The following is a 14,860-nucleotide window of genomic DNA, read 5'->3' as shown; positions in this document are numbered from 1 at the left end:
TCTGTAGCCTACTTTCCTTAAGTATGTTTTATTTAGTATCTAATAAGTCAAATATGCCACATTATACATTATAATTTTCAGAGCAAATTTGACAGAGCAACTTTTACGTCTAGGATGAGTACTTTTCATTGCCCTTCCACTGTAGTGGCATTAGCGATTCCTGTGTGTGTGTGTGTGTGTGTGTGTGTGTGTGAGTGTGTGTGTGTGTGTTCTGGCCATGACAATGGAATGTCCCTCACAGTAATTAATGTGTGTCTTTTTTAGTGGAGCCACAGAAAGGTAGAGGCAAACATTGCAGACCATGGAGATCTTGCCCAGAAGATTATTTTCACCAAAGAACACAATCAGATTGTCCACGTTCTAATTTAATCTCTTGCAGTGCTGCTGCTAGGTAGGCCTACTGTACATGTGGTGTACTGACTGTCCAATGGCATGACAGAATGAACAGCTTAAGTGGCTGGGACAGGATCATGTCCTCAGCTCAGGGAGTCACACCAACAAGCTGTCAAGTGCCTCTATTCTGCCATCACTTTGTGTGCCCATGCACTGCCCAGGGTATTTATCATACATTGTTGCTTGATTGATTGCCGACACACTGTTCAGGTTTGAATATGGAATTATACAAGGAACATGCGGCACACAAAGTAAAACAAAGCTTGAATAATTAAATTTTGTCCCTGGAAAAATGAGTATTTAAGTATCTACCGTATTTACATTTTTGTAACAAATACAATGTATGTACGCACACACACACACACATGCGTTTTTTATGCAGTTTTATTTTTTATTCATAAAATATATTTGCCATTTTGCCAACCTCCCCTAGGCTACAAAGCTTAACAACAATTGGTCATTACACATTATTGGACAAGTTAGTGGGTACTTTTTATGGTCAAATAGTAGGTATTGTAAAGTAGCCACTGGTGAGTGTGGGGTTGATTGCCAAATGGCACTCTTAACCCTTGCATTATGGTAGGCTATAGTAGACAATTTTAGATATACCATTTAGTTTCAATATTTTCCACTGTATCAGTGCATATCTCCATAGGAGTTTAGGAGCCTTCCACTACCATCTTAGGTTGCATTTTTAATGCATTCAGGATGGTATTCAACAGAACAGTGCATGGGCACCTAGCTGGTATTTCTGCAGCTTTTTTTCCTCTGCAGTACACTGGGCACATCTTGGCAGAGTAATCTGTATCCTATGAAAATTGTATATTATTGCAAACATATTTAGCATAGACCCATGGGGAACTCATGGTCAACTATGTATGTTGGGTTTATGGTAGCCATTGGTTATTTTCTTCCTTCTTGTCAATAGGCCTACTGTTTTTAGACACCAATGTATTTTGCAGTAGCCATATACAACTCCTTTCATTTATGAATTTCATACTTTGTATTACAAATTAAGTAATTCACAAACACCTACATTTTTTTTCCCCATGGATTTGTTATGCGATGACCTTGCTGACATCTAATTTGTTAAAAACAACAAAGGTCAAGTGGCTTTTCCCCTAAAGTGATGAAATTCCAGGCCTTGTTGTCGCAATTGTTAAAGAACTGCCACTAGTGAAGTGTGTATGGCGTGTAAGCTACTGTGGTTTGACAGTGGCAACGCAAAGAACTATATTTCCCGAATTGCAATGCGGCCCATCATGTTCCTAACAGCTGACAGACGATAAAAACCATTAAAAACCTTCATCCATAGTGATAAAGCTGCCCGCTACGTCAAGTTAGACGTGATTTGCAGAAATAATGCTTCCTGTGTATCAATTTTGGCCAGTCTCTTTTTTTGTTTATGTTATTTCATGGGAATGGCACAAATTATCGCCACTTTTTGGAAATAAAACACTATCCTACCCAGTTCTGCACGTTGCCTATTTAGATAGGCCACGTGGCCTACCGACAATGTACGTATTAATCATGGTATTAATCCGTAGTTTTTAATAAAGACGTGTTTTTTGGGCGGTTCTGTCGCAAATTCCCAATGGCCATAGATGGCGGTAGTGTGGAGGAACATCCGGCGAAAGCCGGAATTACGCTCAACGTAAACGAGAGGGAAAACATGGCGTTCGGCCACAAACGGGATTAAGACACTTCTTTATTGAAAACTACGGACTAATACACGACACAAGCACCCCGTAGGCCTCTCTAACATTCGGATCCTCATGAAAATGAAGCCTTTTAAAGACTATTGTCTATTCAAAATGTGAGAATCGTTTAATATATCTACGAGACTAAATCTTAGGCTACCATACCCCTGCTACCCCAGACCGCACAGTCCCCTGTATTTGTGTTACCCCAGCGCTTCCGCCATTAATGACTCGGAGGAATATGCAGTGCCAGTATAAGCGTTTGTTTTACCTAGCTGTTACCAGTTAAAAATATATCAACATTTGGATGACAAAAACCTTTGGGAGAGTGCCACTGTGACTGTCCGAGACAGAGTTGCACGAATCCCCGTGCAGGTCAGTCGGTTGTAGACTCGAGATGTTGCTGTTTTGCTGATGTTTTATTTTGCAAAGTTTAAGCGGAAGTGTTTTTTTCATTCCTGGTAGCTTCACAGCACTGATGCACAGGCTGAGAGAGAAGAGGCGAGTGTCTCGTCGCTAGTGAACGGGACAGACGACAGATCAGACAAGACGAGCATTACTGGGACTGGCAGTGTTTTGGACTTGTACACCGGGCTGCCATCGATAATCCTTCTTTGATACATTTATAGTACACATTCTGGCTGCATTTGTAGCATTCCAGATTGTGACTGCAGGTCTGGGAGTCTGGGACGTGTGTTATAACTTGCATTCTAGACCAGTGCGTCGCTGGTGCATATGCATTTTGACTCTAGCCCTTCAAACGGTGCCCAATGCTGAGGAATGGATGGTGTGTGTGATAAAGGTGGAAAGATGGTCGAGAGCGATGAGCAGCCGGAGAGGGAGAGCCGCGGCAGTGGCGCTGCAGCGATGGCCGCGCTACATCAGTGCGAACTCATCCAGAATATGATTGAAATCTCCATCTCCAGTTTGCAGGGGCTCCGGACCAAATGCGCCGCGTCCAACGATCTCACACAGCATGAAATACGCACTGTGGAGGTAATTTATGTTTATACAAATGTGTAAAGCACTGAAGCTTGGAGCCCCTTCATGAGAAAAACGCAAAACGTGCAGTCAAATTGCGGAGTCATGAAGCCTGTGTCCTCAAATAGGCTGGTGAATATCAGCTGCAAGCAACGCGAGGCGCCCGAGTGTCACTGAGGTGCTGAGCATATATTTTGTATGGTAGCCTACAATATACTGCAGCCAGAAACCCAAAATAGCCATTAACTTAGGCTCAATTGTTTAGGCTATACATTATATGCATGACTGCAAAACATGCAAAAATGTCAGTGACGCCTGATTTGGTTATTTCTGTGTCCTGTAGGAATTATTTGACAGGAACCCACGGATAGTCGCTACATTTCCGTTTTTGTGTTTCTTGCGTTATTTCATTCAGAATTTTGCATAAATAAACTATTTGCAGATCACCATTTCGCATTTCTACATTAAAGCCATCGACACCTTTTCAACAATTTAAACGTATAGACATCATCACACTGAGTGTATCAATTCCTCCACCATAACAGACACTCGGACAATAGTGTTGCAATTGCTGCTATTGATGTTGATATTGATGCGCTGATATTCTGTGTCTTTGATCCGAATTCAATTCAGTTGTATATTGGAATTTGGGATGATTTAACATTCGTTTTCCCAAGAGCCCACGGGTTTTATGGCCTCAGCCTATCCTACTAGCCTACACTTAGGCAATAAGCGTGTGCACTATGGGAGAAGTCATGCTTGGTAGCATGCTGGGTAGTGTTGGCGCAGACATAAGCTTATGATGCAGAAATCGTATCCTCACTCGGCCCTCAAAGGCGTCACTATAACCCACTTTATGCACAATTTGGATGCATTGATTTTTGTGTGCATGTGTTTTTTACCTCCCTGGATATTTATAGTCACACATTGTTTCTAAAATAGCTGCAGAAGTGAGATGACTGCAGAATGTTATTGGTGATGAAGCTATGGTATAGCAGGCCCTACTTTTGCATGAAGGTAGCGTGAAGGTGGTAAGGAGAAGAGTATAGGCCTACGCCAACCTTTTCTGTTGTTGATGATCCATGTGCTTGTACGAAACTCACTGAAATATATTCTATTCTAGAAGCTTGTCTTGACAATGTTGACATAACCGATAAGATAGTTTGTGTTAGTGATATATAGAGTCAAATGTCAGTTGACGTTGTAAGGGTGTTTTTTTTTAATATAATAGGCTATATTTATTTTGGCTGTAAGCCTTGTTCTAAAAGTAGTTTTTTACCAAATGAATGCTCACTAGTGATTGACCGGAGGAGGGTGTCAGTTGCTTTAGGATACAGTATGTGCCTCATGTGGTGACCCTTTCTAAATAGGCCCTGTGTAATCTATTCTATATCATCATAATGTATGTCTGATTAAAGTCAGAAAAAAATCAGCACCCAATATTCAGTAGTTGACCGACCATGATGTTCCAGTGTTCCCCTCTTTTTTTAAATCAGCTCAGCAGGCTGATTATACCACAATGAAGAAAAATCAACTTCATCTGGATATGGCAACATAGTTTCTCATTTAGGTATAGGCCTACAGTTTTAAATTCTGTTTAATAATGCCCTCAATGTTTTGGACGGGAGTAAATTATTGGTGATTTGCAGATGTAGGTTGGCAAGGTTCAAGGTTGTTTATTAGTGTCCCCGAAGGGCAAAAGGTTTTACAGCAGGTCATAAGGCTTGAAACACATGTAAATACATCAGTCAGACCAAAATTATTGCTGCAGGTCGCAAGCGTGTGCTGCGCCCGGCCTACTTGCATCTTCAGAAGAGAAAGAAAAAAGATAAAGGGGTGGGGGAGGCAGAACATGGTAAAGGGGGGGGGGGGGGGGGTAATGACAGAGAGGGAGGGGGGTAGGGGGCAGAACATGGTACTTTTGTGATATTTTATGAAAGTCACGCATTACAAATTGGCTTTAATTTTGAAGAATGTAATTTGAGCTACTTTGTAACACTATCCCTGAAGCCCATATCTGCATTAACATTATATATCCCTAAAGCATTTATTAATCTGCTTATAATGTTTTATGATTATTGTTATAACTACCACTCATAAATAATCATAATACTTCATAACAATAATCATAACAGTATAAAATAATATAGTCTGTTTACACTGTATAAAGCACTCATAACTTAATACTCATGACACATAAGCAGTGCATATAACTTAAGGACAAGTATCATAATACTTACTTCTTAAATGCTGATCACTCAGATTAATTGGATCCTTTGACCAGGATTATAGTGTATTATAATTATCATAACTTTATAATACAGTATAATCATATAATGCTTTATAATCACTGTAATGCATTATCGTATTTTTATAAATATACGTCATGGTAAGTGGCCATTGGATGCTTTAAATAAAGTGGAAAAGACTTGGCATTAAACCTATGTGAGAACCTTTTTACAGTCTATGGCGAGAACACACAACATATTTCTGCACCTCCAGGAATGTCATTACTTTACTTAAAGCACCCAATGACCACGTAACGATGACTTATAATCACATTACAATGAGAATTATAATACACGCATTGTAAAATATGTGATTGTCCAGCAATTATTCTTATTATGCTTATGCCTATAATTATTATTTGACCATATACGTAATTATAAAATGCTATATAATATGTTATAATTATTATAACATTTATGAGTGCCTATATAACTGTAATTGTATTTTTATACACATATAATGCATTATAAATATGTTATAATGCATTATTGACATGGGCTTCACAGACAGTATAGTGTTACAGAATACTTATATACTCTTTCTCAAGATGCCATTATTGCATTAATTTCTAGGAAGTTAACTCTTACCATATATAGTAAACACAAATGGGTCTATCTATGGTGCTTTCGATTTATTTATCCTTCTTTGTAATAAAACTATTTAGCACTGTGCATGGTGTACAGTGTACACCATGCACATTATAGGCATTAATATGTGTAGTTGTGTACAGTGTGTGACAACTACACACATTGGAATCCTTCATTAGCAGTGGTTTTAGCTCCCACTGTCCCTTTGACTAGTCTGTGCAGAGGACTCGTAGTGACCGATCACTTCCTGGAGTGTTGTTTTGTTTAAGCATCGGCCTGCCAGACAATAGCCATGTCATGCTGGCCTCACAATTCGCTTGGGAACATAAATAATCTTAGTTCTCTACCAGGTCTTCCTGTAAATGTTTCCTTGTCGTGGCTCTTTGATCTGCCATATTCCTGTCCTTGGTGCAACCTGTTGGTCAGGCTGTCCAATGAAAGTGTTTGCTGTGTTGTGCCAGTCAGAGACGGCTCTCTCTCTCTCTCTCTCTCTCTCTCTCTCTCTCTCTCTCTCTCTCTCTCTCTCTCTCTCTCTCTCTGTCTGTATAAAATAATTTTGGTGTCCTGTAGGCTTCAGGATACCCTGAAGAAGGCATTTAGTACCAAAACATTGGTCATCTTAAAATAAAGTATTTGCACCGTGACTACGATACGAGTTGTGTGACCTCTCCTCTTTGTTCAAGTTTGATCAAGCCGTGGTCAGCTCATAGCTCCCTATTTACCTGTAATGTTCTCTCGTAGCTGCCATGGGAAGTTAAAGTGACAATTTACCAGTAAAGCCATGATGGTGCTTACGTCAGAGATGTTAGTTCTATGAAGAAACTGTTCTATGAACAATATGCTTCATAAACAATGTTGGTGTAAGAGATTATCTTTTTATTCATGGAGCTATGCGTAGAGATACAGTAGCATAGGAGACAGTAGTGTGTGTGTGTGTGTGTGTGTGTGTGTGTGTGAGAGAGAGCGCTTGTGTGCATATTATTGGGTCATGGGAGCATGGGATCTAGTGAGAGAGCCTGTTCAATTAACTTATAGGCTTCATAAGAGCAATGTTGGTGTAACTACAAGATTAGCTAAAAATATATGTTTTACTACGATGCGAGTTATACAAGTTCTGTGACTCCTGTCATTATTACTTTGTCGGAGTTGGGAGTGGGTGAGAGAGAGTGAAATTTGCCGGTCTGAGTGTGGAGATGGATATTTTTGAGTGGTGCAACCACTCCCTTACGGAGCTGTGGCTGGGTGTGTCTGACTCTGAGCACGAAAACAGCTTGGTTGTTTTTCACCACCTGTGTGCAACCTAACACACACACGCAAACACACACGCACATATTAACTGTATATATGGTGATTTCGGGTGTGCCAGTACAGTACAGTGACAGTAGAGGGTACAGTAGAGGGACCCCCACACGGTAACTCTGTAATTTCCCAACCGTTTCGGACGCAGACCGGCTCGCCGGAATCGGGCCGGCACCCTGGGTGCGTTCCTGTGGGTCAGTACAGTCACAGTAGACTGAGTGAGGGTACCGTAGAGGGATCCCCACACGGTAACTCCATGTTTTTGTTATTTTATTTTATTTTATTCTGGTTGGTGTGAAGAATCTCTGCACAAAAGAACAAGAGTTATTTCACTTCTTGTTTTCTGCCTGAATCCTTTCTTTCGCCGTCTTCCTTCTCTGTTCTCATTCTTCAGTGGTACAACTAGGAATCAGCCCAGTGTTCTCTGGCGCAGAGCTGTTGACGGAGGCACTCATTGGGTACATCAAAATCAAATGACCGGGTCCTATTCGGACATGCGCCTCACTTGGCAAGTTTGAGCCTCTCTGGTTCTCTATTGAAAGAGTCGAATATTTTGGGAGCGGTTCTAGTTAATTTAGTTAATTCATTTTGGCTAACTAATAAAGTCTGATAACATAGCTGGCGTGCTGAATCAGCTAGCGTGGTTTGCCAGGCATTTCAAAGGGAATAGTTAGCACAGCAGATGTAAAAAGAAAATAATTATATATATATATATATTATATATTACTAGAATTTCGCCCGCCTTCGGCGGGCTCATCCCAGTGTCGTTGCAGCGCAATATGGGAAGAAGGAAATTGCAGGAGTTGACAGACTCCACTTCATGTTTCAGCTGTGTTTTTAAACTCAGTAGTGTGCCCTGCACACAGCGCACACTCGCAATTGCAGCTGGAGGGCGACGCGACACACACACACGCCCACACACACACACACACACACACACACAGAGCGATGTGTGGATAAATCAGAGATTTGGGAAATGTGTTCTGAATGGGCCTGAATATATGTGTGTAGGCTGCAACAATGATTTCATAAAGTGTAGTTTAGTTTTGAACAGGCAAATAATGTAGTGATAGATTAATTGAATGGGCCTGAATAGATAGATAGATAGATTTCTTTATTTTTGTGTCATGCACCAAAGGCGCCCAGCCCACATGGGCTTACAGGACACACCATATCATTGCATTGAATATTGCATTGTGTACAATAAACAGATATGTTTTGTTGATATTCCCTTTTTTTTTTTTTACACAAACAAAACATTCTGCCTTATTTCCCACGCCCTGCATAAAAAGTCTGCCAAAGCGCACACTCTCAATTGCAGCTGGAGGGCGACGCGACACACACACACACACACACACACACACACACACACACACACAGAGAGCGATGTGTGGAGAAATCACTGAGATTTGGGAAATGCGCACGCAAGCACAGAATGCACGGCGTTACAGGATTATATAGGTCACCCGTTTTGGTGTGACACACACGGCTTCCACATTTACCTTCATACTGGGTGAAAGTGTCCTTCCAAAAATATTTTTTTCGCTCGAAATTCTTATTCACAATGACATTGAGTTGAGGTGTTGTTTTTAGGGTAATTGTTGCATAAGCGCTATTTCGCACTGGAGTCCCGTGAGGCGGGCCATCTCACTCCCCTCCCCTGTGTCTGAAGCAGCTAGCATGGAAGCTATATGGAACCTTTCCCTCCGAGTGCACACAACCATGCCGTTATCCACGCGTCCATCCGATAGCTTTTAATGTAAATGTCCCATCCACTGAGCAAAAGCGATATAAGCGCCTTATTCATTAATTCGATTCATTTGGGTGTGGGGCTGTGCAGTGCTGTGGGCTTTAAATTGTGACGGAGGCGAGCTGCTGCTGCTGTTCGACTTCGAGTCGCTGTCTATGGAGCAGTATAGAGTAGGCGTGGCGCAGCATTAGAAGGGCGCAGCAAATACGACATTGAGGGGTAGAAACCATCCCGGTCGCGTGGTTGATCTAACGCGTGTGTCACTGTGAAGGACTGGCCCCATTAAGTGAACGTAGTTGGCGTAGTAGACGCCAACATGACGATTCTGACGTAGGCTGTAGAGGTTGAGCAAGAATAGCGTGTTTCAGAAAAGTAATATTTAAACAGTAAATAAGACATTTTTGGCGAATGCAATGTAGTCTATATGTTTTCTGGGAGTGTGGCGAATTTATTTTGCATATAGAGATGTCTGGTAAAAGTGTGGTTCGGTCGGAGAAAGCTCTTGGATAAACGGCCATGTGCTTATGTACCCCTATCTATTAGGGTAGCAGGATATATATATATATATATATATATATATAATTATTTTCTTTTTACATATATATATATATCAGTGAAATGTAAACAATATTTCAAACCTTTTAATATTTTTTTATAGATGTAAGAACAATCAATGACTTCTATCTCAATGTGCTAAGCCTCCAGGAAGAGAAAGGCTGTAGTTCCACTTATTCAAGAAAATTGGCGACCTTCGTCAAGCCTACCCAATACCATAAAAAACTTCAACTACAATCCCGCATTTTAGGGATTTGAATGTAAGAAAAGGGCCAGTTCAGCTTAGCAGGTGGTTAGAAACTACCAGACTGAAAATATATTACAGGCCCCTATATCATCCTAATGTAGGCTGCCAATAGAGCATCGCAGTCCCGCCCCCTTTCATGACGACGCCAGGCCCAGGAAATAATTCCCAATGCATTTTCCCCCTAGACATTTCAAAAAGTATTTATTTAAAGACCTTTTAAGTGTCGTACAAAGCCAACTCGAGTTGTGACAAATCATGACAATAAACACAATATTTTGGACCAAACAAATAATTACAAAGAAGAAAAACAAGAAAAAAAGTGTTGTAACCTGCCGTTTTCTTCTTCTTTCTAATTATTTGTTCGGCCCGAAAAATTGTGTTTGTTGTCATGATTTCTCACAACTCGAGTTGGCTTTGTACGAGGCTTAAAAGGGCTTTAAATAAATACTTTTTGAAATGTCTATGAGGAATATGAACGGGGAATCATTTCCTGGGCCCTGGTAGGGGGTGAGACTGCAACGCTCGGCTCTATAGTGGTATGGAAGGCATTTAAAGATTTTCAATGAAAAGCCAAAGTCAGAAATGAACAATTTCTTCTTTGGGTGAAGCCCATCTGATATCCTGTAACACCATTTTAAAACAACATGCCACTTTCACTTCTTCCTAGAGTCCTTCTTGGGTTTCCAGTTGCGTTGTTACCACATGGCTCAAATGGTAATGCCCCAATTCCATCTCGCCCCAGCTTTTTCCGCCGTCCTCATGCCGACAGCTCGGTGCGGCGGTTCTTGTATTCTTTATTTTGTTTTACTGAGAATAAGGTTAGAAATAAGTTTAGGGTTAGGCATAGTTTTACTGGGGTTAACGTTAGGAATAAGGTTAGGTTTAACCGTTTAAGCATAATTTACTTAGATTACTTTAGGAATACCAGGCTGCGCTGTTCTGCCGGCTGTACGCCCGGGGAGAGTTGGTAAAGTATCTGTACTTTAGTACTTGTATTTGTATTTTGGATATTATATTGTGCTTTTGATTCCACTACATTTCCAGGAAGGGGAAACATTACTACATAGTACATTACTAGAGTATACTATTTACTTAAGTTACACTGATTAACTTTTCAAGTTTTATGTCTGCTGTCTGAAACCAGAGACAGAGACGGTAGAGATGCACAGAGCCGCGGATGGGCTTTTTCGTCACCATAATCCGCGTGCACAAGTTCATTATCCATCCATCATCCAAACTCATTAATTATATCATCCTATTTATAGATCCGCACCACAGGGATGCACATGGGAATCTATATGGCTACTTGTACAAACAATGTCACTCACCAGTGTCGCGATCACCGATGTAGTGACTGTATACGATGCGTAACAGCAAGCCCAAGTATTCCACCACTTTATCACATTGCAACTTTTCATAAGACATATCCACTGGTCGGCAGGGTTAAGAACTTCACTAAATCACAACAAAGTTGTATTCCTTCTTTTTTATTTTGTTTTAAATTCTCTGTTAAGTTTCTCTCTCAGCCACACACTATCACTGTAAATCGACGCCATCTTCTTATTGGTTCACCAATCAATAAGCCTTCCTCCACGCTCGCTTGAAATTATTTGCCTTATATAGGATGTCTATGGTGGCCATACTGTACAGGCAATTTTCAAGACTTTCCCCTCAGACAATTTCAGGCAACCTTTTGTATGTTATTCAGGACATATGTAAGATACAAAATCAGCTGAGTTTGTTTTTTTTGCAATTAGTTGGAGGTTGACCCCTTTTTTCCCATATAATGCCAGTACTACTAGTTTGACATGTCACATGCTACTTAAATCATGATGAAATTTAGTTTTGTTTGTTAATGGTATGGTCATATTTTACCAATTATGAAAATTGCTCAACATTATGCAAGTTAGCATCCGGCAGTTTCTACATGCTGGGTACCCATACTCAACATTTCTAACATAAAACTTTGTTGTACTTGCCTGGGTTCACATTGTGTGCATATTCATAAAAACAATTACTCGACACACATGGGCACCTCAGAAGCCAAATTGTAAGAGTACAATTCAATGAATCACTTCCTTTATACCGATAGTACTCAAGTGTTAAAAACATGTACTTTTGAAAACTTTTAAAAGCAAGTACTCAAGTACAACTTTAACTTTGTACTTTGTCCACAACTGACTGTGGTTTACCTGTGATGCAGTTTCGCAGCAGAGCTGAGTTGCAATGAGAAATATGACCACTAAAGAGCCACATCAATTTAATTCACGTGATGAGTTTGACTGAATTGTGAGAGGTCAAAGTGGTTGTCACACTTGTGATGCCAAGGGGCATCACTCCTATATTGCACTCGAGTACAATCAAGAGAGGCTTGAACTCGCATTATATTCTCATTGGGAGAGCTTTATTATTCTGCTTGAACAGTATGTGCTTTCCCCCCCCCTGTCTGCCATGCATGCGAGTGAGAAGATAATGGTACTGGCCTCTCACATGGAGTGTTAACTGGTACTTCTCTTTTCACATGCTAATGCCAGTTTGTCTGATGTGTTCTCTCTCTCTCTATACGCTCTGTATTTTAGTATGTCCGTCTCCTTGTCTTTGTTGTACTGCGTTTGTCAACTGCATTGCCATGTCCGTATTTACTGCTGTTAACCATGGGGCCATAAATAGATTGAATTAACATAATGCATGCGAGTGTGATGGTTCTCATAAATAATTTCATAAAGCTAAACTATACACTATATTAGCCTCTCAGTGCACATTGCACACAAACCCTGAATTATGCTCGCTCCATGTCAGTGAATATGGTTTGCAGCTGTGTGTTGTTGACTGTCTAGATAGGAAAGCATCATTGTTTTCTTTACTTGCGGTGTTGGAAAGAGTTCTTCGGCCGCTCATGGTGTGAGCTATTGTGGCTGGGTCTATATTTAGACGTCTTTCTTCCTACGCATATTGAGGGTTGGTTGTTAAAGAAAATCAAATGACGCGCAAAGAGCTTCTGCACAGAGGAGGGTCGGGAGGGATTGAAAAGCCAATCAGCTGGGCTGCTTCTTATGACACGGCAACCGCTGTGTCTGTGTCTCTGTAGGAGGCCTCCGAGGAGACAATGGAGAATGTGGCTCAAACAAGGCAATACAAGGGAAACACAATGCTAGTGATTGTAGCAAGTAGCAACATTGGCACCGTGGCTCTGTTCCCACTTTCTCCCATGGGCAGAGTAGCCAATGGACCTGGACTGCATGATGTGGGAATCAGGGTGATTTAACCATAGCCTTATGAGCCTTTAGCCTTGAGCTATTCCTACGCAGACTGAGGATGAGTTGCTTTGTATCCTGTCATTTTGAGGCTGGCTGTATTTCTATTTTGGGGAAGGGGGGGGGGGGGAGGAGAGGGATTGGCAGGGCTCCAAATGACACAGAGTATTGCATGGTGTCCCCTGTTGTAAATGCTTAAATGTGCTGGGTGTTTGCAGTTCTGATTCACTGTAATTATGAAATTTTATCTTTAGTCCTAGATATCCCAAATATGAAAGTTTGTTCATTCTCCATCTCCATCTGTGTATATACCAACGATTAGTTCATTGTACAGTCTGATTCATGTTCACCCTATTTAACCTCTTTATACTGTGGCTGTTTTGAAATGTGCTTCCAGACAGATTAATCTGTCTCTATTTTCCGATGCCAGACATGGCAGTAACATAACCCACAACACTTGACAATAGCCCTCTAATTGAAGTGATGAGGCTAATGTGAAGGATGTGCACAATCATGAATGCACACAATAGATGTTATGTTCAACAGTATTTCTATGCTCCTGAATGTAAAGTTTCAGAATAATTTCTGTCAGAATCCTGGGTCCATGTGTGCAGGGCCATGTTAACATCATTATGGGCCCTATAGGCAAAGGCCGATCAGCATAAACGGTGAGCAGTAAGCTAATAATGCCGTTAAAGAACCACTTCACCACAATTGTTTTCTGTGTCTGATAGGAGGGCTGTCTGCTGTTCAGAAACCCCGTCCACCAGTGACATCATCGTTGGGCAGATAAAAGAAAAACAATAATAAAAAAAACATGTAGGCCTATTTAAATTTGTATTATCGTGAGAACGATGGCTTCCATTTCCAGAATGTATAATAATAACAACGTGCATCCGTTAAAACTGCTTTATAAATAAGAGTTTATAAATAGATGGATAGATGGCCGTCTTGTGACGCTATTTATTCATATTTATAAAGTTCATTCACGTGTCTAACTCACCGTTCTTCTCCACCTCCCTCTCTCTCTCTCTCTCTCTCTCTCTCTCTCTCTCACTTTAAAAAATCACACTCGTGTGAAGTGAGGGGCACTCTTATCATCATACATCACATTCCGTGATCAGCCAATCAATTAATCTTAAATTTGGTACACACAGACGCACAAAGCTGGGCATAGGAGGGGCTAGCATCCCACACATTTATAAATTTGCCAGCATAATGGTAAACACCACATTGTATGCAGCTCAAATCTCTGTCCTTGCCTGGCCGTTTTCGTAGAAGTGGGATGAACAGGTTGTGGCTGAGATGGTGACCATCTTCGATACGGTGATCGTCGACTACACATCACTTCTAATCACACAGATCCTAGAGAGAGCGCTCGGCCACCCGTGTCCCCTTAGCTGACTGCGTGTGCGCTCGGCCGTCTGTGCTCAAATATGGAAATGAGTGGTGATGAATATTGATGATGTCATCGCCTGTGAATGGTGGGCCATGCACTAGTTTATAGGACTAAATACAATGCTAAACGTGCCAATACAATACCAATAGAATTATTCCCTTACTATGTCTAGGGTTGCCAGATGAAATCTCTCAGTAAACTTCATCTGCGTCTTCTGAAGCCCATCCATCATCATGTTGTTGTTGTTCAGACATGGCTGCCAGTTCCCACCTGATGTTGTGTGGGAGTCCTGACTACTCCAGACCATATTGAATAACTGCTAACTTGCATAATGTTTTCAGGTTAGGCCTCAAGTCTAATATGTACATGGTACAGTTTTGTTTGCTTTGGAGGCAACAAGACATTT

General features: G+C 41.0%; 1 protein-coding gene across 2 annotated transcripts in view; it reads left to right on the top strand.

The window, feature by feature from the left end:
• Window positions 1–2,610: 2,610 nt before the first annotated feature.
• The window catches only part of ksr1a (kinase suppressor of ras 1a), a 39,427-nt gene continuing 27,177 nt past the window's right edge, over window positions 2,611–14,860 (top strand). For both annotated transcript variants that reach the window (XM_080780606.1, XM_080780607.1), the window contains exon 1: window positions 2,611–3,089. In XM_080780606.1, coding sequence (XP_080636732.1) covers window positions 2,874–3,089 — 216 coding nt within the window. In that variant the 5' untranslated portion in view covers window positions 2,611–2,873. The remainder of the gene's footprint in view (window positions 3,090–14,860) is intronic.

This window comes from Protomyctophum bolini (genome assembly GCF_963924005.1).
Source record: "Protomyctophum bolini genome assembly, chromosome: 13".
NCBI classification, from domain to species: Eukaryota; Metazoa; Chordata; class Actinopteri; order Myctophiformes; family Myctophidae; genus Protomyctophum; species Protomyctophum bolini.
This window is presented reverse-complemented; position numbering and strand designations above follow the sequence as displayed.